At 38.2% G+C, this 23446-nt stretch overlaps 1 protein-coding gene across 1 annotated transcript in view; it reads right to left on the bottom strand.

Annotated features, from left to right (window-relative positions):
- Window positions 1-343: 343 nt before the first annotated feature.
- Window positions 344-23446, bottom strand: part of NPSR1 (neuropeptide S receptor 1) — a 471103-nt gene continuing 448000 nt past the window's right edge. Inside the window, exon 8 of the mRNA XM_088464420.1 lies at window positions 344-528. Coding sequence (XP_088320546.1) covers window positions 344-528 — 185 coding nt within the window. The remainder of the gene's footprint in view (window positions 529-23446) is intronic.

Raw genomic sequence — 23446 nt, 5'->3', positions numbered from 1 at the left:
GCCCCCGGCACGCCCACCAAAGGGGGCATGCTGTCAATCAACACTGACAGCACGCCTCCTTTGGTGCGAGACCCGGAGCGACGGCTTCCCCGTCGCCAGCCGGGTCTCGCGCATGCGCACGACGGAGCAGCCTCTAGGGCATGCGCACTAGGGCACCATCGACCCGCTTGCGAGCCTCAGCACTCGCGAGCGGGTCTGAATCAGGCCCTATTCCCCATGCAGGTATACATACTGCAGCTAACTATACAAGCAATCAATTTAGAATATTGAAGTGCTCACTTTTCTTATTTTTAAAATTAAAAAGAATGAAAAAACACACATGTCCACGAAGTCTAATTATTATTCACCTTGAAAGGCGGCAGTGTCTGTTGCTGAATATGCAGTATATTATTGGATTGACAGCGCTGTTTAAAACTGGTAGATTCTGAATAATCACAGATGCATATATGCGCTCTTTGGTCAGTGGAAGCATTTCAAAGTTGTCCAGAATGTCAAAAAGAAAGTATGGACTCCAACATAGTATAAACGCTGTGGAATCAAACACAATGTAACAGTTAAATCACATTTTAACTGGTATAAAATGTCATAAGTGATTATGTACCAAAGCAGTGAAGAATCATTACATTATTATCTAGGGCTGAAATCATCCAGTTAAAATAAAATATATAGCAAAATGCAAAGCTCCACTTAGCAGTGATGACGTGTATGACCCAACATTGAATGAGAGTAGTGCTGAGCAGGTGGAGCTCTGACATATAGTATACCCAATACTTCATAGGATTGCGACACCACAAGCGGGCAAAACTTCTCTCTTTATTCTGTGTTTTATTATAATTTTGTGAACTCTCTTTCAAGAGGTTCTAGCCATTGTAAACCATGACACAATAGATTGCACATTCCACAGAAGCCATGTTCACTCAGCAGAAGTCATCAGGTGTATGAATTCTGGGCAAATATACATTACAACTAAGATATTTTCTGTGGCTGGACCTGGAGCTGTCCTGAGAAACCAAAGATAGATAATTATTTTATTATATTGTATCTGTTAACTGTCAATTTTTAGCATCCAAATTTATTCTGCTATCACCTTCATGCTGCATGGAATAGTGTGTCCTGATTTTCTAATTGGGAAGGTCCAATGGTAAATTAAGTTAATTAAGAAACAAGTATTTGTCCACCCCTGATTGTACATTATTATTATATCCACAATATTTACATTAATGTGTATTATCTATATTCATTGATAACCTGCTTAGCAAATAGAAGACTCACCATAAATGTTTCAAATATTCAGTTCAGTGATACCCTAATATTCCACTGCAGTTTCTTAAAACATAGCACTTCTGTATATAGGGGTGAATATAGATTTTTTTGTCATCTGGAGCTCAGCCTCCCCAACTCCCCATCCCCATAGATACTGCAGTAGTCACCATCGGCTTGCTTAAATACAGAGGTCAACATTGTAAAGTCTGAAATGCTATAATTTAGAGAACATCATAGTAATTTTCATATAATGCAGAGAACATCACAGTACCTACCATATAATATAAAGACCATCAGTGTATTAGTGGCTGCTATACAATAGAGAGCATGAGTGACCACATACAATATAGAGAGTGGTTGATGACCACCACACAATAAAAAAGAGAATCAGTGACCGCCATATAATACATAGAGCTTTAGTGACTGGCATAAACATAACCCATGCCTGAATTTAGTTCAAACTATGGCACATGTGTAGCAGAAACATAGCTACTAAATGATGGTTATAAAAATAAGACATGTAGCCTTTTGGTCCCAATAGTTCTGCATTGCTGTTCTGAAGGGATTACAAATCAGCAAAGGAAGAATGATCTATCTGGGACATTTACAAAGACTAATAATAATTGTATTTATTAAGACTAAACATAAATATTAAAATTTCTCAGTAGAAAAAATAATGTTTGAATGCTAGAAGGTGTTTAGCTACCTAACCGTAACTAGGTTAACTATCATAGCTTATCACATCATTATGTGGTAAAAATAAATTATTTTGTTAGCAATTATCAAACTTTTGTTGCCAGGACAGTGCCTCTAATAAGGGTCCTGTTGTAGAGTAAAAAGTAAAGTGATAGTTTACACTATTACTTTACAGCTGAGTTCAGGCCACACATGCAAGTTTAGGCTCCTGGGGTGGAATCCAAAGATCCTTCTCCCGCAAATCATTTCTTATAATATATCCTATAGACTACAATGACTAACACCATCTTCAGATGGTGATAACTACCAAGGCTGAGAAACAAAAAGGTCAGATTTTTGAGGTTTGGTAAATGACCCATTTTCACAGTACCAATAGAAAGCTATGGGAACTGCTTTTGCAGAGTCTGTCATAGATAGCTGTGATTTCGCTGTTGTACTCTATTGTTAAATGGATCCACTGAATAAATATTGCAAAATCAACCTCTAATCTGGTAATTACGGAAAGTTATTTTCTGTGCTTTAGCCAATAGAGCTAGGCAAATCCATTTGGCCAATTCTGCTACACAGTTCACCAAACATTTTCAGAATAATTGATGACCACAGGTAAACTAAGCTTATCATAGCACATAGAATGTAAAAAAGGCAAATATCAATTATTCAAAAACGTCACGTCTACACTCATTGTTCCTGTACTATATCAGTACCCCGGCTTTCTATTCTGCATTTAGTACATAATTGCCTGAACAGCAGTTATTTGCCTTAATTTCAAAATCTACTAGAGTACAATAGATTGTAATATTTTCATTATACAAGTTGCCCTTATTTTCTCAGTTCCATCTTTTTTTTTTAATTCAGCATTGTCAAAAGTACAGAATCCATTTTTTTCTATACTTGACATTATGAAACCCCATAAATTCTGTTCAGATACATACATTTTTCACAATAATTACGCTTGCAAATTGCAATTCACAGGGCGTCGACTCTAATTTTAACTGGACATTTCCCATCAGTCATCTATAATATCTGTGGGTAAAACAGTTAATAAAAGCTAGGGAAGGTATTAAAACATTTATGGTGAAGAGGGTTGTACCCACATATAAAGCAGGTAGAGCTATGTTTAAAAAATAGTATTAATTAGGTAACACCACCACCCCAACCCCCTCTGTTATTCTGAGTCACAAGGAATGGAAGCCTGTTTCTGATGCATCTCTTGCACCTAGTGCAAGTGCAAATACTAATTATGATAGTCACAGCAGCCAGCTTAAAATGAATGGGCGGCATGGGTTTCCGCTTGCACACTGATGAATCCCATATTAGTTGTATGGAAACTCACATTAGCGTAAGGTAGTAAATAAGGCTTCTGCCCACAACTACAGCCACTTTGTGTGTGACTCAGATTCCACACCATTGTCCCCAGTGATTATGTTTGGAGTAATAAGACAATGGTTGCCCGATTGATTTTTGTATGTCTTTTTGGCTTCTTGGATATTCTTAATAAGATGTTTTCCCATCTCTTGGAGTGTTTTGTATTGAACTTCTACCTACATTTTTGGAATGGACAGTGGATGTAACTATAAATAGAGAAATATTAACTGAAACCTGTAGAAGTATGAACTCCATTATTGTATGTGAATTCAGCAGGAATAAAAGATCAATCCAATTGTAATGTTGGAAATTTGAATAGACTCTTATGTATGTTATGTACTGCGCCATGTTCAGTCTGGCCATTTGTTTGGGATGAAATTCAGAAGATACAGTAGGTCTAACCAGATTTGTAGAGCTTTGAAGAAGGTTTTCCAAAACTTAAGTAAACTGGGGTCCTCTTCAGAGCTAATTGTTTTTGGAGCTCCATGCAGTTTATTGAAATGACTGAATAACATCTTTGCAGTTTGAGAGGTACTGGGCATTTTTGTAAAAGCACAATGTGGGCTTTCTTAATAAATCAGTTTACAACTACCAGTTACTGTATGCTGTGCAACCTTGAGAAGGTGAACTTTCAGAAATCAAGTCCATAGATAGGTCTCTCCGTGGACCTGAGGTTATTAAGTAGAGCCAAGGCAGGCAGGATCAAGTGGACACCGTCCAATTAGATGGTGCTGGCAGGGAGACTGCAGTCATGCACTCAGGCCACAGTGCCCCAAGCAATAGCCCTGCTTGCCCACCCCTAGATCCGCCATTGGCCATGGTCTGCGTTGGTGGCCACCAATTTACTGGCCTAGCTGGCTGCCAAGAACTGCCAGGATAAGTAAGTTTCAGCTTGCCAAAGGAGCAACCATCACGACCGATGGTCCTGGTGATTATGGTGGTGATCTGAGGCAGTGTCTGTGGATGCTGCACTTGAACCGCAGATGCAGCAAGAAGGTGTCTATTTCTTACAGACACCTCCTGTTGTATTTGTATTTTAGTTTGGATGGTATTGCACAGCTGCTTCCTTGCGGCTGTGCAATACCGTCCATCTCTGAATCAGGCCCAATATTCAATGAAAGCGACTGACAATGTCCTTGATTAGTTGTAACTATACATGGTGCAGATTCCTTTGCAACTGGTCCTGATATGATTGGTGACCCATCTATTGTTTCCAATGGCACCAGTCTTGGTTTTTTGATCACAGGTAACTGGAGATACTTAACCAAACGTTTATCAATTAATTTCCCCATAAAACATGAATTAATTAGTTCTGACAATGATACAAGATCACCACTGGTTTCAAGGTGCAGACCAAGACAAATATACAGTAACATGGCAAGATTTCATACTGTGGATTAACACTGTTTACAACAAGAGAATTTGCTTCATATGCACTTTGACTCCACCTCTTTACTAAGTCAAGGTTTAGGAGTTTCCTGAATTTCTGGGGCTTGATTTGAATAGTAGATACGGAGTCAAGAAATAAGTGTCACCTTCACAGTAATGACACAGGTTTTTCTCTTGTTATATTTGTTGTTGTTAAGCAGACAATGGACAAGCAGTGGTCATATACAAGCAGTGGTCAGCACATAGTGAGTCTGAAGTAGCAAAGCATAGTTTAAGGGAAATCCAAAGCAGGTAAAATATACAGGCAGCTGTTGGTACATGGAGAGATTGAATAATGGGCAAATGTTCAGGTGGAGGTCGGTACACAGCAAATTAAATGGGAGGCTCTGGAACAAGTTGTAGGAAACAAGGCATTGGAATACCAGTAGCTTGTAGCAATTGTTGATATTTGTGTACTACTGTATTTGGTGATGGTATGAAGAGTAAATAGTATACACCAGGGGATCTTCCAGATACTCTAGACAGCTCAGGACTTAACCAGGAGTTGAGTTTATTGTGTAGCAGTATGTTTGTACAGCTGTACTCACAATTACATACACACTGTTCCCTCGATATGTATGTGGGTAGCGGTGCATATAAAGGTAGGTGGTAAGCCTTTGCAGGATATATGCTGAGGTACATTAAAGGGTCTCTCTGGAGCTAAGTGAAACATGTTTTGTGTTCCTCTGTGGTGCTCTAACACAGTGACAAGATTAAAGGGAAAAGCATAAGGTCATGGTCATTTTGTTTCAACAAACTACAATATTTCAAACAGATTCCATTATATAGTATTTTGGGAGGTATAAATTATCAAACGTGTGAGCCTATTATCCCTACATACAGTGCATCTGGAAAGTATTCACATCGCTTCAATTTTTCCAAATTTTTTTATGTTATAGCCTTATTCCAAAATGGAATAAATTAATTTTTGTCCTCAAAATTCTACACACAATACCCCATAATGACAATGTATAAAACGTTTTTTTGAGATTTTAGCAAATTTAATTTAAAAAAAAGCTAATAAATCACATGTACATAAGTATTCACAGCCTTTGCTCAATACTTTGTTGATGCACCTCTGGCAGCAATTCTAGCCTCAAGTTTTTTTGAATATGATGCCACAAGCTTGGCACACCTATCTTTCGGCAGTTTCACCCATTCCTCTTTGCAGCACCTCTCAAGCTCCATCAGGTTGGATGGGAAGCGTTGGTGCACAGACATTTTCAGATCTCCCCAGATATGTTCAATCGGATTCAAGTTGGCTGGGCCACTCAAGGACATTCACAGAGTTGTCCTGAAGCCACTCCTTTGATATCTTGGCTTTGTGCTTAGAGTCGTTCTCCTGCTGAAAGATGAACCATCGCCTCAGTCTGAGGTCAAGAGCGCTCTGGGGCAGGTTTTCATCCAGGATGTCTCTGTACAGTGCTGCATTCATCTTTCCCTCTATCCTGACTAGTCTCCCAGTTCCTGCTGCTGAAAAATATCCCCATAGCATGATGTTGCCACCACCATGCCTCACTGCAGGGATGGTATTGGAATGGTGATGAGCGGTGCCTGGTTTCCTCCAAACATAATGCCTGGCATTCACACCAAAGAGTTCAATCTTTGTCTCATCAGGCCAGAGAATTTTGTTTTTCATGGTCTGAGAGTCCTTCAGGTACATTTTGGCAAACTCCAGGAGGGCTGCCATGTGCTTTTTACTAAGGAGTGGCTTCCATCTTGCCACTCTACTATACAGGCCTGATTGGTGGATTGCTGCAGAGATGGTTGTCCTTTTGGAAGATTCTCCTCTCTCCACAGAGGAATGCTGTAGCTCTGACAGAGTGGCCATTGGGTTCTTGGTCACCTCCCTGACTAGGACCCTTCTCCCCTGATCACTCAGTTTAGATGGATGGCCAACTCTAGGAAGAGTCCTGGTGGTTCTGAACTTCTTCCATTTTCAGATGATGGAGGCCACTGTGCTCATTGGGACCTTCAAAACAGCAGATATTTTTCTGTACCCTTCCCCAGATTTGTGCCTTGAGAAAATCCTGTCTCGGAGGTCTACAGGCAATTCCTTGGATTTCATGCTTGATTTGTGCTCTGACATGCACTGTCAAATGTGGGACCTTATATAGACAGGTGTATGCCTTTCAAAATCATGTCCAATCAACTGAATTTACCCCTGTTGGACTCCAATTAAGCTATAGGAACATCTCAGATCAGTGGAAACAGGGTGCACCTGCGCTCAATTTTGAGCTTCTTGGCAAAACCTGTGAATAGTTAGGTACATTTGATTTCTTAGTTGTTTTTTTAATTACATTTGCAAAAATTAAAAAAAAACTTTTTACACGTTGTGATTATGGGGTATTGTGTGTAGAATTTTGAGGTGAAAATTGAATTTATTCTATTTTGGAATAAGGCTGTAACATAACAAAATGAGGAAAAAGTGAAGTGCTGTGAATACTTTCCGGATGCACTGTAGCTATGGAATGTCCACAGCCTAAAGTGAATACTTAAATCTAAAGAGAAAAACAGTTTGGTCCTGCACCAATATCCTTTTATCTATATATATATATATATATATATATATATATATATATATATATGGACAGTTAGTCCAGCCACCAGCCACTAGGTAATGTGGCAATTGTATAAAACCCACAATCTCCAAGAATATTTACCTAATAAAAATTAGGATATATCTATTATATGCGGAGGTGCTACCTGAAAATCTTGTTAGTTATAATTGGATGAACAAAAAAGAGAAAAGACAAGATTTTTGTTTGGTGCACTCATTGGGTCTATATGCTTATATCAAAATAATATGTTTTCTGGAATATCTAAAATGTAACTTTTATTCTTAATTAATTTAAAAGAAAGCATAGTCCAAAAATGAAAATTAGGCAAAATATTTAAAATATAGCTGGAAGTTTAGAATTGTAAAGTATGTGATATAGTATAAAGAAAAGTGCTTCAGATGATAAAAAAAAAATCACCTGTCGCCAGTCAATCAACGTATTTATTTTGTGTACTACCGTATTGTATTAATCTGTCTTAAATATATTTTATTATAACACTTGATTAATGGGCTTGTATTATTTTGTATAACCACATGCACTTGTGTGGCTGAATATTGTACAATTATCTAAATATATCTCTGTACTACAGGTTGAGTCTCCCATATCCAAATATTCCAAAATACGGAATATTCCGAATTATGGAATAATTTTGGCATGACTGAGATAATAAAACCTTTGATTTTGGATGGTTCAATGTACACAAATTTTGTCTAAGGCACAAATTATTAAAAATATGGTATAAAATTACCTTCAGGCTGTGTGTATAGGGTGTAAATGAAACATACATTTATTTCATGTATGTACACAAACTTTGCTTTAGCCACAAAATTATTGAAAATATTGTATAAAATGACCTGCAGGCTAAGTGTATAAGGTGCATATAACACATATATGCATTCTGTGTGTATATTGGGGTCCCATTCCCAAGATATTTAATTATGATATGCAATTACTCCAAAATACGGAATATTCCATTATCCAAAATACCCCTGGTCCCAAGCATTTTGGATATGGGAGACTCAACCTGTACTATATATTGTTGCCCCTTCTTTATAACATACAGGTAATGTTGTACATAATGTAATCAGATATTTGGAGTATTAGTGGTATTCATATGTTCATTCAGAATATGGAGCAACTGTCTTGGATGAAGGATATTACTTGTTGTATATCAATAGTAGTTACAATGTTACTTTATCCAAAATAGCAATTATCTCCACTAACAGGTTATTTATGTTTCCTGGAGTTAGCTGACAGTTATTACAGTGTACAGTGTTGAGTCCTCTCAACTTGCTTAGTTACTGATGTCACTGTAAATCATCCCCACCTCACCCGCAATCACTCTCGTCTCATATCCTGTACATAATTGCAATCTGCTAGGTACATGTGATAGTATTTTAGTGCTATGCTCGCAGCAGCATGTAAGACGGCGTGATCATTCTAGCCCTCAATACAATCGGTTTAAAAATACAGTGTAATCTAATAAGTACACATAATAGCGTGTTTCAGCATTTGAAAAAGCTGTGACCGGCGGCAGCGTGCAGTACTCCAACGTGCGTTTCGCCAGAGGGTTGCTTTTTCAAGGCAGTGCAACCCGAGTGCCTGCCGTGTGTTACTCTTATACCGTCTGTGTAGATCTTATTCATTAGTTTGAATTTTCTTTGTTTCTAATAGGTTAATGGCTCTATCTGTTATGTGTTTGAGTATGCTGGCTTCATAGGATTCCTTATTCAGTGTGTTATTTGACAATTACCAATTTTGTATTAATTAAAGCCAATTATCATTATACCTTATTTCATACTGATCTTATCACTAAAGCTTTATTATTTCTATATGTCTTGCTATTGTGGATCACTTATAATATATCCTCTGATCTTAATACATTATTAAATTAGTATATTATCCATAATGTCTTTATCTATATATTTTCTTCAATGTATTAAGTTTAAAATAAATATATATTTTATTACACAATTCTTTTTATTACAAATTAAGTCTAGTTCATATCACCAGATTGACAAAATTTTTATGCATGTAGTATTTAATGCCCATAGACTGCTATTATATTAATCTTCCTTACCTACTTTCTATTACTGTACTAAAATTAATTTTTTTTTTAGCAACATTATTTCAATCCATCAATATCACATTAATATATAACTTATTATCAATTATTCTATTATCATTGTTTGTAAGGAAGACCATTATATATAATATTATTAATTTGGATTATATTTACTATACTACCGTATGATATCTGATGAAATATCAAAGTATGTGCAGATATAATATCTGGTTCTATAAAACATTTATAGGTGTGTCTTTATCTTAGTTATCATGTTGTAGTATTAATCTAATGTTATTTATGGTTCTTAATACTGTCGCAAATATCTATTAATATCCCTAACATCTCTTATTAAATTCCTTTTGCTTTGTAATCCTTATGGGTTATATTAGTTCCATTAGTGTATTGTGTAAAATCATTTGTGAGAATAGTTTGTGCATATATAATCAAAAGTGTTATGTGTATAAATACAGTGATTAACAAGTGATATTATTATTGATTCTTCTTAATATGTGCAATAATATTTGAAATAAATACCATCAGTTAAACTGTTTATGTATCATTCTCTAAATATTATCAACCATTCCCCTTAGGGACATGTGTACTTTATTCTTATTAAGTGATAAATTATATCCAAAAAGCTGTGACTGTATAGGTGCTTAAATAGTGATATGTGTACTTAATTCAATTTAACTTTGCTCAGATATTAGTTATGTTTATTAATCGCACCACACTCCTACATATTCTTCTCCAAGGATTCTCATCTCAGATTAGCTCCTATTTCACTATTTAGTACTTTTTCTTACAGTATGAATAGAAACATATGTCACATGTAAAATATGAATTTATTCAATAATCCTCTAGTGGTTATTTACAACAGAATATCATTATTAAGTACCACTATGCTAGTATATGTATATAATTTGCTTAGACCCTCCTCATATGTTAAATATATTTTTATACCATGTCATACCATTGACTATTATTCTCTAGGGAATCCAAATTTGTTCCTGTTTGACTACTCTGTACTCTCATATATGTACATAAGGTAAGTATATATGTCATCATATATATTCTAATTGTTTTTACATTTATCCAATTTATTAATCCTCTAGTGATCCATATCTTATTTTTATTTATATCAAAGCTCAGTTCTTTTTCATCAGTGAAATATTGGTATCTCATTATATTCTTCTTATCTGAAATAAGTTTGCCTGGTTCCATAGTGACATTAATCTTCCCATATGTTGTATGATGGGAAGAAGGTATTTGTTCAGTTTCGGATATAGTTAAATATTTTACAAGAAGGCTCCATATTGATTATTTTCATTCATCCCACATGGGTCCACTGTTTTCATCAAGAATATCATCCTTGATTCCCCCTTCAAAATTTCTTATTGATGTCTCCTCCTCTAATACCTAGTTTGACTTTCTCTATGCCAACAGCTTTCAAATGGTAAGGATCACCATTGTGTTTCCTCATGAAGTGTCTCACCACACTTGTCAGGGGTTTGAAATTTGTTGCATCTGTTCTTGCATTTTTTATGTTTCTTACATGTTCTGATATTCTTTGCCTCAACTGTCTCTTTATCATTCCTATATAGTTGAGTCCACATGTGACAATAGATCACTCCCAACGTTTTGCAGTTAATAAAATCATTGATATAATATCCTTACCATATTTATCTGATATCTTATACATTTGTACAATGTATTTGCAAGTTGTACAATTAACACATTTATGGCATCCTGTGATATTTGTTGTCACTTTGTTCTCTTGTCTTTTGAAGTGACTATGTACCAACCTTCTTTTCAGATTATCAGATTTGTGGCAGTTAATGTTAACTCTGTCACCCAAGGTTTCCTCCAGATGTTTATACATGGTAAGTATTTTTCAATGTTTTGGGCGAATTTTTTTTACTTGTATTTATTCATCATAGAAAGTACAGATGAATCTAATCTTATTGTCTTCTTTTTTTCTTTACTCTATTAGTACGAAAATTTAGTGTTTCTCCATCTTTTCTTTTTGCTTGATTATATCCTAATCTAATAGTGTTTTTTGCTATAATCTCTCTTTTGTAACCTTTTAGTTAATTCCATTGATCTTTCTTCAAAAATATTAGATTCCCTACAGTTTCGGCATGTTCCTAAGAATTCTCCTTTTGGAATCCCTTTGATGGTGGTGGGTAAATGGGAACTGTTACCAAGTAAAATGCTGTTGGTAGCAGTCTGTTTGTGAAACATATCTGTAACTATTTTCTTTTCTTCTGTGACCTTAATTCTTAGGTCCAGAAAGGTCACCATTTCTTGGCTCATTTTGCTGGTAAGTTTTAAATTGATGTCATTGTGATTCAGTCTGTCAATTAATTATTCTAGATCTGCCTTTGTTCCTTTCCATATAATGAATATATCATCAATATACCTGAACCAAGATATTATATGTTCAGTATATCGATCATTTTTTACTGAGAATACTATTTATTTCTCCCAGCACCCGAGGTACAGATTGGCATAAATTGATGCACATGTTGTACCAATTTCTGTACCTCAGGTTTGAAGGTAGTATCTCTCGTTACAAGTAATATAATTTCTCTTAACATATTGCCATGTTCCTTTCTCTTCCAGTATCTATAAACTTCTAGCTTTTATCTTTATGGCCTGTGTTATTAACCTTCCCAATTTTAACTATTTAAGCTATTTGTGGGGTAGTTGGCAATTTCTGTAATATGTCCCTTTTCATCTCTCTTACAGTTTCTTTCCTTGCAAGTCTAATTATTAAAAAAAATTTTTAATTCTGTTTATCCATATTGTTTCAAATCAAAGGGTGCTGTTTATTTCTCGATTTTCCAATGTGTTCTGTAAAGATTTATCAAAGCTTGGAGATAGATAAAGTGGGGAGAGATAAAGTACCAACCAATCAGTTCCTACCTGTCATTTTACAGGCTGTGTTTGAAAACTGACAGTTAGGAAATGATTGGTTGGTACTTTATCTTTCTACACTAAGAGCAAAATTTACTAAGTTGCGGGTTCTAAACCCTGAGGGTTTGGTGGTGGTTTTGCAGCAGTTTCTAAATGACAGCCTTGTTCTATACTATTGTAAAATGTGTTTTGATGGCGGTTTTGTGGTGGTTTTGCAGCAGTTTTGGCCTTAGTAAATCTGCAGATTTCAAAACCGCCACAAAACCACCACCAAACTGCCGGGGTTTAAAACCCGCCGCTTAGTAAATTTTGCCTTTTATCTCTCTCCAAGCTTAGGTAAATCTCCCCTTGGTATGAGACTATATTTCTCTTCCACTTACAGTAACAACTTAATTATAATAGATGAAGAGAAAAGCTTAATCTAATTATTGGGGTGTGGACTGAAAGGTCAACTGTTATATGGTCAATAAAGTCAAAATGTAGACACACAATTGGTAAAAACAACAAGGTTGACCCTTTTTTGTTATTTTAACCATATTCCTCACTCCAACCCTCCCACTAGTGTCTGACCCTAACAATCTTGCTGGTTTTAACCCTAACCCTTTCTCTAGTGCCTAACCCTAACCAACCTTTTCTGTAGCTTAACCCTAACTCTCCACCAAGTGCCTAACTCTAAACCTAACCCTAACTCATCCTAAAGCTAACCCTAAAAATCACAAAAACATCTTGAAATTCCATGTGTCAATTACTTGTGTGTTGACATTTTGGCCTTGTGTAAAGGACTTGGGTGTTGACATTTTGACCCTGTCAATCCAAGTCCCTGTTGACAATTTGCATGTGGACATTCTGGTGTCAACCTTTTGACTGTCTATCTAGACACTGTAGAACTTCCATCTCTGTACCAATTTGAACACTTCCTTTAGATATTCATCAACAATACAGGACAGCTTTACTCTCTTTGTGGAGAACCAATTAATACATTATTTACTATTAAATACTTTTTCTAAAATACTTTTTTATTATCTCGGGCACCCATCCTAAAGTCCTTTGATCAGTTTCCTCCCACTGTATTTCTCACCATTACTATTTTTCAAGCCATTTAGATCAAACTAAAGGCTTCATTGGGACATGCAAAATATTAGACAAAACTCAAAGCAGGTCCTTTAAGCCTGAAATTATCCTCCACCCTCCATATATGTACAGTATTGTTTATGTTTTCCAGTTTATTTGTAATATCTGGAGGCAAAAGTCTAAGAAAAGGTACAACTGGAGGTGTAAAATAGATAGCATTGGCTTTGGCCAGAGTAAGGACAGAGAGCATGATTCAGCAAGGATAGCAACTTTGCAATTGCGATCCTTGCAGATAACATGCCTCCTGTGCTTAACTTATCCGACCTGCATTGTCCAATGCAGCATGAAATAATCTGCATAACATCGGCCGGCTAAGGTGACCCATGAGGTCAAGCAGCCAGCCACCGCAGTTGAGAGGAAGAGGACAGGAAATCTCTGCCAGCCGATGGAGATCCTGGCCTCTTCCCTTCACCCCAATGGCGTTGACGCACCTCTGTTTCAGGAAATGGAGGCCATCACCGCCCCCTATCCACCCACAAATGACAGCAAACTGTCAATCACTGATAGTCTGCTCCCAGTCTGCGAGCTAAATCACATACCCGTTCTGCACATGCGCAGAACAGTTCATGCACCTGTGTAGATTCCTGAACATTGGGAATCTGCATTCAGCAGTACACTGCTGAATCAGGCCCATAAACTGATGACATACTGTACTAGTGGTTGATTTAATATTGGATTAAATAAGATCCATGGAAGAGCGGTTCAGCAACCGCTAAATTGCCCAATTCTAAATATAAAGTTCTAAAACTAAATTGTTTTGTACAACAAATCCAAGTTTAAGATATCAGATGAAGATTGAGAAACATTATCAAGATTCATGGTATTGTCAAATATTAATTACCTACTGTCTGATGGCGGATCCACTGAGCTATTAGAAATATGCACGGACTTTAAGGCACAGTGCTCAAATTTTCGCATAATTGCTTTGGCCACTTAAGTAATAATTATTGACACTTTTATATATATATTTTTTTAACATGGCTTCTTGTTCCAGACAGACAGCACAAACTGCTTGTAGTTTGAGCAAATATGCCAGCCAGAGGCAGATCCTCTGGCTGTCAGGAATCAGTCTGCGGACCATGAAATACTTTGCTGGACAGGCTGAGGAGACCGATACAACACCTACTGTATTCACTGTACTGCTCTTACCTATTTAGTTAACTGCTTTCCACTTCATTACATACATTTTTACCCTTATTCCCCCTTTATTCCAATTTAATCCAGTTTTATCATCTAGACTGTGATATGTATCAAATACAAAAATGCAGCAATTTTTGGAAGTTTACAACATCACATATGGATCCCCATATGATTCTATGGCTGTGATCTGGCCACTTGAATTAAACTCTGGAAAGTGTATCTTTTCAGTGTCTGTGCCCCTTAGCTAATGCTACCATTAGATGGCATTGGCTCTATGTGCATCTCTTCTAAAAAGGCACCGGAGAGTGATAAGAGGGATCCCTCTCTGTTACATGGGGAATGAGCATGCACAGGCTGACAGCGACACATGTAAATTTTAAGGGCAGGCTCCAAAACTTGGAAGTGACAGCATTGCCAGGATAGCTCTATTTCAGAAGAGCTACCTTCAGCAAGAATTTTTGATACATGCCTTCCCAAATTACTGCCGGGAAGCATCTGAAAACAGAGGGCCTGATTCAGACCTGCTCGCGAGCACTGAGCGCTCGCAAGTGGGTCGATGTTGGCCCAGTGTGCATGCGCACGAAGGAGCCAGCTCTGTCATGCGCATGTGCTAGACCCATGTAGCGACGGCCAAGCCGTCACTATGGGTCTTGCTACAAAGAGGTGTGGTGTCGATGGTGAGTGACAGCACGCCCCCTTTGGTGGGCGTGCCAGGGGCGTAGCTGCCCAGATGGAGGCGTTCCCATGGGAACGCCTAACATCTGGGGCGGCCCCACTGACATCACAAGTGATGTCAGTGGGAGTGCTCTCGGCTCTGATAGAGCCGAAAGCACTCGAGGGCTTGCAGCAGACGAGACCCTACCACAAGGGTCTCATCACAAGCCCGATGGTCATGATGGTCTCGACCATCGCGACCATCATTTTGGCTGCTCGCTATAGCTGTGGGTGGTCACCCACAGCTATGTGAGTGGCCAGGAGGCCGCTCAAAAAAACAGAGGGATGTCCCTGATTCAGAGCGAGTGCTCTGTCAGAGCGTCCGGCTCTGAATCAGGGCCAGAGCGCAATGATCACAATTTCATTGCAATAAATGATACATCTCCCTCTTAGTCTAAACATGTAGTATTTTCTTTTCATAGAACAAATGTGCTTTTAGGAATATGTGGGGTTAGATGTAATAGAGTCTGAGTTTTCTTTGAGAGACAAACTCGTACCTTCTCACACATTTAAAGGTCTTAGTTTGTCCCACAACTCTGCAAATGTAATAGCCTGTGAACTTTTGAGTTCAAGGCTATTACATTGTGCAAGTGTGTGTGAGTTTATTCGTATGAAAACTCGGACCTTGTATGCAATTTGCATTACAAGGTTGAAGTTATACAAAAGCCTTCACAGATCAGTGAGATCCATGAAGGCTTCTGGGTGTAAAGAAATGGTAAATTGTACAAAATTAAAAAATAAATGATTTGGGGTTCCCCCCTGAAAGCATAACCAGCCCCAGGCTCTATTGAGCCTGTCCTAGTTCATAAAATACAAGATAAAAAATGTGTAGAGCTCCCCTTGTGTTTTAAGAGCCAGCACCAAGCTCTGTTGAAAATATGGGCAAAAAATGATGTAAGGGATCCCCCATATTTTCATCAACCAGCACCAGGCTCAATGAGCTGGTCCTGGTTGTGGCAATATGGTTGACAAAATGAGTTTGGATCCTCCATATTCTCTGCAATCAGCATCAGACTCTTTCTAGCAGGGGTGTAATGCCATAGCCTTGGGACCCTTTCAATTGTCCCCCGGCCTAAGTATTGACATCTGACTGCTAGTCAGCCCAGGCTTGGGATCCCTGGAGATGTGGAGTTCCCAAATAAAGGTGTTCCCCCTCTCCAGGGCATCCCAAGCCTGGGCTTATAGCTCTGGGCTATCCGCAGCACCCCTGGGCAGTAGATGCTAGGTTGGTTGAGTAAACCACAAGACACACACATCATGAAAATATAATTTTATTAAAACATACATGCAAACTCACATTCACACTCACGCATGCTCACTTATAATCCCTGTAGCCATATATGTCCACTTGTCCAGTAACATCCACAACACCTGAAAAAAAACATACTCACCTAACCCTTGGTTTCATTTGTCTTCTGTACCTGTAGGCATCCACATCTTCAAAAAACAAAACACCATTACATGAGCAGGTACTGTTCTCTTTGGATGGTTCTTCCTGAATGACAGCTCAGCCATGGAATTTCACATATAACTGCTTTGGCTGAGCATTCATTGGCTGAAAGAGGCAAGCCTCTGCCGCTCTCAGCCAATAAACAGTTCCCACTCATGACTTTAATGGTAATAATCGCTAGCCAGTTTGTACAAAAACCTTCAAACTGCCCATTTTTTCTTGCTAGTATTTAAAGGGACTGTCTGACATGTCTATTTGTAACACTGTCATTAAGATAATCCTCCATCATTCTATGGTTGGTGACTGTATCACATTGCATTACTGTAGAGGTATCACTAAATTTTGGTAATTCTTTTAGACCTAACCAGATGTCAAAATGTTGTGCTGATCATCCGCACCACCAGTGGATCTCTAAGGAAAGCTTAGTTTTTTTCTCACAGCCGCAGTGGCCAGAAAATTTATAAGTGAAAATGTGCCACTTGACCTAACAACTTGCTCACCAGGGGGCTCTTTACATCTTAGATTTGTGTCAGTTGGAAAGAAAGACATGATGTACGACTTAAACGGATCAGGCATGATTGATAAAATTTAGTTATCCAATTTATCCAAGATGTAGATGGCCCTTGGATCCTTGCGAAGCGAATAAGGGACTTGATCTATATGTCTAACATACTTAGTGGAATCACATTGTTTCATCTCCTCCTTCAGTTTTTCAAAATTCTTTTCCAAAAGTCTAACAAAGGGAATCACCTGACTCAAACTGGTGGAACTCACTTCACAGGTGACTAATTTGAACAGTTTCCACACCTTGCACAACCTAGAAAGTATTCCCCACCATGCTGGAGTAAGGTACATTCCCTCTCCTATCTTTTTGTCATAGTTTGTTTTGTAGATTTGGATGGCTTGTTTCTGTTCCTCCATTCGCTGAAGCTTATAAAGGGTGAAATTCCACCTTATTACTACCTCTGGCTTCAGTTGGTGGCATGGCAAATAGAACTTGCAAGCAGTTGTTGAATTCCAAAATATTTCATGCCACAGACAGCATCTCCTGCATGCCCCTGTCGATCTGCACCACCAAGTTGATCATGTGAGCAAAACATGGAATGTGTTTGAATTCACCCAGCAGTATTGTTCTCACAATATTTGTGGTGTTATCAGAAATGACAAATCCTGAGTAGAGTCTAAGCGGGGTAAGCCATTTTTGCTATGACATTCCTGAGTTTTTATAACAGGTTGACACCAGTATGCCTCTTAGTGAAGCCGGTGATACAGTATCCTGCCTGGGAACAAGCTGGCATTTTGTGATTCCTATTGCTGCTGTTGCTGAAGACAATACACCCACCCAATGGGCTGTCACAGTCATGTAATCTTTTGTTTGCCCAGTACTGCTTGTCCACATATCTGTGTTAAGTGGACAGTGGATACAATAGTATTTTGGTGAGGAATTGCTTTTCTGGTAAAATGGTAAAATGGAACCAAGATGGAATTTGGTAGCGGGGATACAGGACCTAACTTAACTGTCTAAAACCTTATGTATTAAAGGTGGATATAATTTATAAGATCTAATACTAGCATAGCTGTTATGGCTTCAGTGTTCCACTGTGCAACTGGGTAACAGCTGTCATACTTGCTTCATCTTGCAAAGGATTGTTTAATAGTCAATTGTTTTTTTGAAACTACTATTAGTAGTCTTCTTGGTCACCATCTGGGTTGAAGATTCACCCCCAGCAGCAGCAGCAGGCCTAGCACTCAAGAATTCTTCTGAGGAATCCTGGATAGGGGATGACTCAGTTAGCCTTAGCAAATTGATTGCAAGACTAGCTTCAATCATCAATGAGACTGATGATGAAGGTATTAATAGTGAAATTTTAGTTGCTGAGAGATGAGAGTTAACTCTTTGTTATTACTTACAGAATTGTCAGATTTTGACAAAAATGTTTTATGAACAAGCTGCAAATTACTTGACAGGAAGGAGGTTCCTATATGGTTAATGTCCCTACCTCTACTTACTTTGGCTTTATGAACAAATGGCTTGACCACTATTGTGAGGATTTGGCTAAAAATAATTCCACCCTTGAGAGGTGGATTTTTTGGTCTTATGCCCAGGTATGACAATGGCCTTCTTATCACAGGCAAGAACTGCTTCCACTGGTGCCTCACTTACACAAACAATATTCTCATCATCAACATCCTCATTAACGGCATCAGCTTCACAAATAGTCCCCTCATCCTGTTGCACTTCCTGAGTAGCATCCTCAATTTCTAAGTCAGCATCTTAACTTGTGCTGCTCATCCCCACATTTGCAGAGAATGCAGAAATGGTGGAAGGAGGCTTCTCTATGTTTCCTGTATTAGAAAAGTCATCTTCACACAAAGCACTCGTGGACACCCTTATACTCTCCTCTGGTATTTGTTACATTTCTGAACACAAAGTTTGTTCTTCTGCTATAGTGCTTTTATTCAGCACTTAGTTTCCTGTTTTAATTTTTTTGACACCTCTTCTAAACTGAGGGGTATATTTACTAAAGTGCGTGTTTTTAAAGTGGAGATGTTGCCCATAGCAACCAATCAGATTCTAGCTAGTATTTTCTAGAAAGTACTAGATAACTGTTAAGTAGAATCTGATCTTGAGCCTTGAATACAGCTCCCTCCCTGAGTCCACTCCAAAAATACCCAGTGCCCCTACCTTATATAAAGACTTGAAGGGACACTGTATGACTGTGCAGTAGTTTAGGTGCTGCATCTAACTAAACTTGTCCTCTTTTATTAAGAGTCCTGCCTACACTACCTCCTCCATCAGATCTACAGTGTGAAATGGCAGCTGGACACATGGGAGGGACTTTTATATGGAATCCAAAACAAGCAAGATTCAACAGTGGAAAGATTACATTTTGCCTAATTTTGGATTGAGAGTCTGGCGGGAGAAACCCAGTCTAGACTTGAAAGTACCCATATATGCAAAATTTGGGTGGGTTCGGTTTTCTGAAACTGAACTTGTTCATCTCTAGTTTTTGGCCAGGACTGTAAGAAGAACAGATAAGTCGTGAGAAAAATGGTTGCACAAAGCAACCCCTTAGGCTCTGGATAGGAATTTATGAAGCTTTAATAAATCATAGAAAAGTTCAATTCATGTTTGCTTGTAGAATATACAGTAGAACTTTAAAGGGCTCTTTATTTATTTCTGTATATATTTAATCTGCAATAGTATTCACTTGTATGAAGTACTGTTATGCATTCTTCATAATTACACTAAGCAGAAAACAAGCCATTCACTAAATGATCCAATTGTTTTCTACCAACAATTCTTCTTTCTTCAGCAACAGCCAATCTTGCATTATATTTTTATGTTTCCATTGTCAAGATGACACTAGCAGACTGAAAATAAAAGATTAAAATTGACTACTATTATAGCTGCTGGAAAATGATAATTTCCTTAATTTCACCATCTTCAGTAATGCACCTATAACTATAATGTCACTCTTGAATAGGTTTTAAAGCAGATAGTATTTAGCTGCATATGGGCTGAGGAGTTTTAAACAGTTCTTTAACAGTAAACATAACCACTATACCCAGACTTTTCTATTTCTTACCACCACTAATAATAAGACACAAACAACACTTGATGAAATTATTAAGAAAAAATAAATAATGCAGGATGGATGACAAAGCATTGCAAACCATTAGCATGGCAGAAAGCAATACAGAAGAAAGGGGCATACCTTCACACCTCACACAGACTGGATTATGAGAATAGCCACAACCCCTTACTGAGACAGATTGAGCATTCTTCATGAATATGCCAGAAGTACCCTCACAAATGCAGGGCTTCTTGCCTTACATCAAAGGGGAAGATGCCTCAGCAATGATTTCCACCAACAGCCAGTTTCAATGAACGACAGACTATCACCCAAATGACTTGCAACCACCAATCCTCACAGATTTAAACAAACAAGCACTAGGCCAAAGAACACCAACAAGCTTGAACAAGCTGGTAATAGCATATACCTCCAAAAGAGAATAAACAGCAAAACTTTCCAGCCAAACCACAAATGAAGCAGATGTTAGAAAGCAGTGTGCTCCTGCACTGTCTTTTCACAATGCATACATGCTGGTCACTAGAGCCCAGAGTCTACAGGAAAGTCCATCCTCCAACCTGATATGCTGCTTCACATGTGACTGCAGCTATCTTAGTACTTTCTGAGAGTGTCAAAGTGGAAGACAAATGACACATATCTTCCATTTAGATCCATGAGAGAGACCTGATTTTTTCCTTGATTTAAAGCTATTCCAGAATCCTGCACCACTACCTGCAAGCAGCATCCACTCAACGTCTGGGGATCTGTATAGGACCCGGTTCTGCTCAAACGTTGCTCCATTGACAGTGCACATATAACAGTGGGTACAGCTGTACCTGTTATCTTTCAATAAACCAACACCACTTGTGAAGTAACTGGGCAGTTCATAGCTTGAGTCATCTGCTGGTGTGTGTCTATGTAACTATGCAGTAGCAAAACCTGCACACACATTTTTTCCAACAGCAGACATGTAACAAAGCTGCAGTCGCAGCAGGTCAAGTATAACCAGATCACATGGAAACGACTAGACCAGCTAAGTAACTCCAGACAACTAGAACATGACTTATCTATCAAAACTGGACTGCAGCCAAACCGAACTTCAGGTGAAGGGTGAGGCCAAGGACCTAGCACATCCAAAATCATTACCACTCAAATAAATCATTAACATCCATACAAAATAATTTTCGCTAAGCTGACCCCACAAACCTGAGCCATCCAACCCAACATAACCCCGTAACTCTGAACTATAGTAGAAAAAGAGGAAGAACACTCCTTCCTGTCAATAAGAATACTACAAATCCTTCCCTATCATATCCTGATAGGTTTCCTCTCTAACCACCACCCACAATCAGAGAATGTTATGAAATGTAACTCTAAGAAGTCAGCTGTATAATCCATCTCAATCCATTTGAAGCCCAATGCACTTATGTGCTCCTTGTGCTTATTTAAAACCACCCAAACTACTAAAGCATAGATTAAGAATGGTGTGCTTAAAAACGAAAACTACATAATTTAATAGAGAAATCTTTGCATGATTCATATTATTGTGCCAATTTATGTGACAGCAATTTAGCCCTGATAATTATTTCTTATTTCATTTAGTCACATACAGTATTGCATTGTTGTGCTTAATAAATACAGTAGGCCACTATAGGAGAATTCTAATGATTTTATCTGTTGCTTCTTAGCTCAAAAAACATTCATGACTTCGGGGTATATTTACTAAAGGTCGATTTTGAATTATTTAAAATCGATAAAAATCGATCAACATCAATGTTGTGTTCCTGGTTCTAAATCATACATGTTGTTCCCAATAGAAACCGCTCTGTTTAGCTGATACTGAACCAGGTCTGTATGATGAAGCTCTCTAGATCCCAGACAGGTGAAAAGAGGCTTCTAAAACCGGGACCAATGTCTGTCTCCACACTCTGGTAGTGCCAACTGCAATGGTAAAAACTCCACAATACTGCAAATGGTAAGGTGCTAGTGACTGAGTCAGGGTGTCACACTAACGTGTTTCCCTCCCGGATTGGCAGCTTTTTCAAGTGTGCATTCACCTGTTCTATTCATTTCTACCCTGACTGACACTCATGATGAGTTGAATATTATTTTCATATAAACATAAATGCATTTGGAAAAACAAAAGCATTTTGCTACCCATTCAGAGCTGAGTATAAAAGCAAAGTGCATCCAACTATCATATCTGCAAGGATGCACCTCCTTCAACCTGTAGACAACAGGGCAAATTAGAGTGGAATATGACAGGAGGTGTGGCTTCACAATGAAAGTAAAATTACTCAGAAATTAGTACATAATGCACCTGTGCATATTCAGGGCACGTTTGAAACAATGCAGGTGGGTAAAGAGTCTTAAAAGGTTGGGAAATGCATTCAAGAAGAAGGCTGAAACCCAAAGGATAACTTAAATGTAGTAAGAAGTAATCAGTGCAGATGTAAGGTGACAGTTGGAGGAAGAGGGTAAGAGGGAGTGTGGAATGAGATGGTCAAGATGTAGGAAAGGGTGGAGTGATGAAGTGCTCTGAATGTTAGGGTGAGAAGCTTAAGCTGAATTCTATAGAGGAAGGAAAGCCAGTAATGATGCTGGATGAAAGGAGTGGCCAAATCAGACTGATGAGATAACAAAAATGAGACAAGCAGCAGCATCGAGGAGAGAGGTATGATAAAAGAATACCAAAGAGTATGATTTTGCAGTAGTCCAGGCAGAAGATGGCAAGACATGAAGAATAGTTGTGGTAGCATCAAGGGTGAGTTAGGTTTGTATACTAGAAATGTTATGGAGGTGGAAGCAGCAGGATTAGGGGATATCATGACTTGGAGGGGTGGAGTTGAGTGAAGAATCAATTATGACCTCAGACAGCAGACTTGAAGGATAGGACAGGACAGGACAGTGTAGGCACCAGAAGAAAGGTGGTAAGGAAAAGAGACCCTTAAGGCGAAAGACAATAAACTCCTTTTTTAGAAATGATGAGTTTAAGAAAATGCTGGGAAATACAGAATGGGGTTGAAGAGAGACAGATGGAGGTGTGAGACAGAGTGGAGGAGGAGAGGTCAGGGGAGGAGAGGTTGATTTCTGTAACATCAGCATAAAGGTAATATTGGAGGCCAAATGAGCTAAAATG

Source organism: Taudactylus pleione, unplaced genomic scaffold (assembly GCF_031769625.1).
Source record: "Taudactylus pleione unplaced genomic scaffold, aTauple2 ptg000054l, whole genome shotgun sequence".
Taxonomy (NCBI): Eukaryota; Metazoa; Chordata; class Amphibia; order Anura; family Myobatrachidae; genus Taudactylus; species Taudactylus pleione.
The sequence above is the reverse complement of the archived record's forward strand: the minus strand, read 5'-3'. Positions and strand labels throughout refer to the sequence as shown.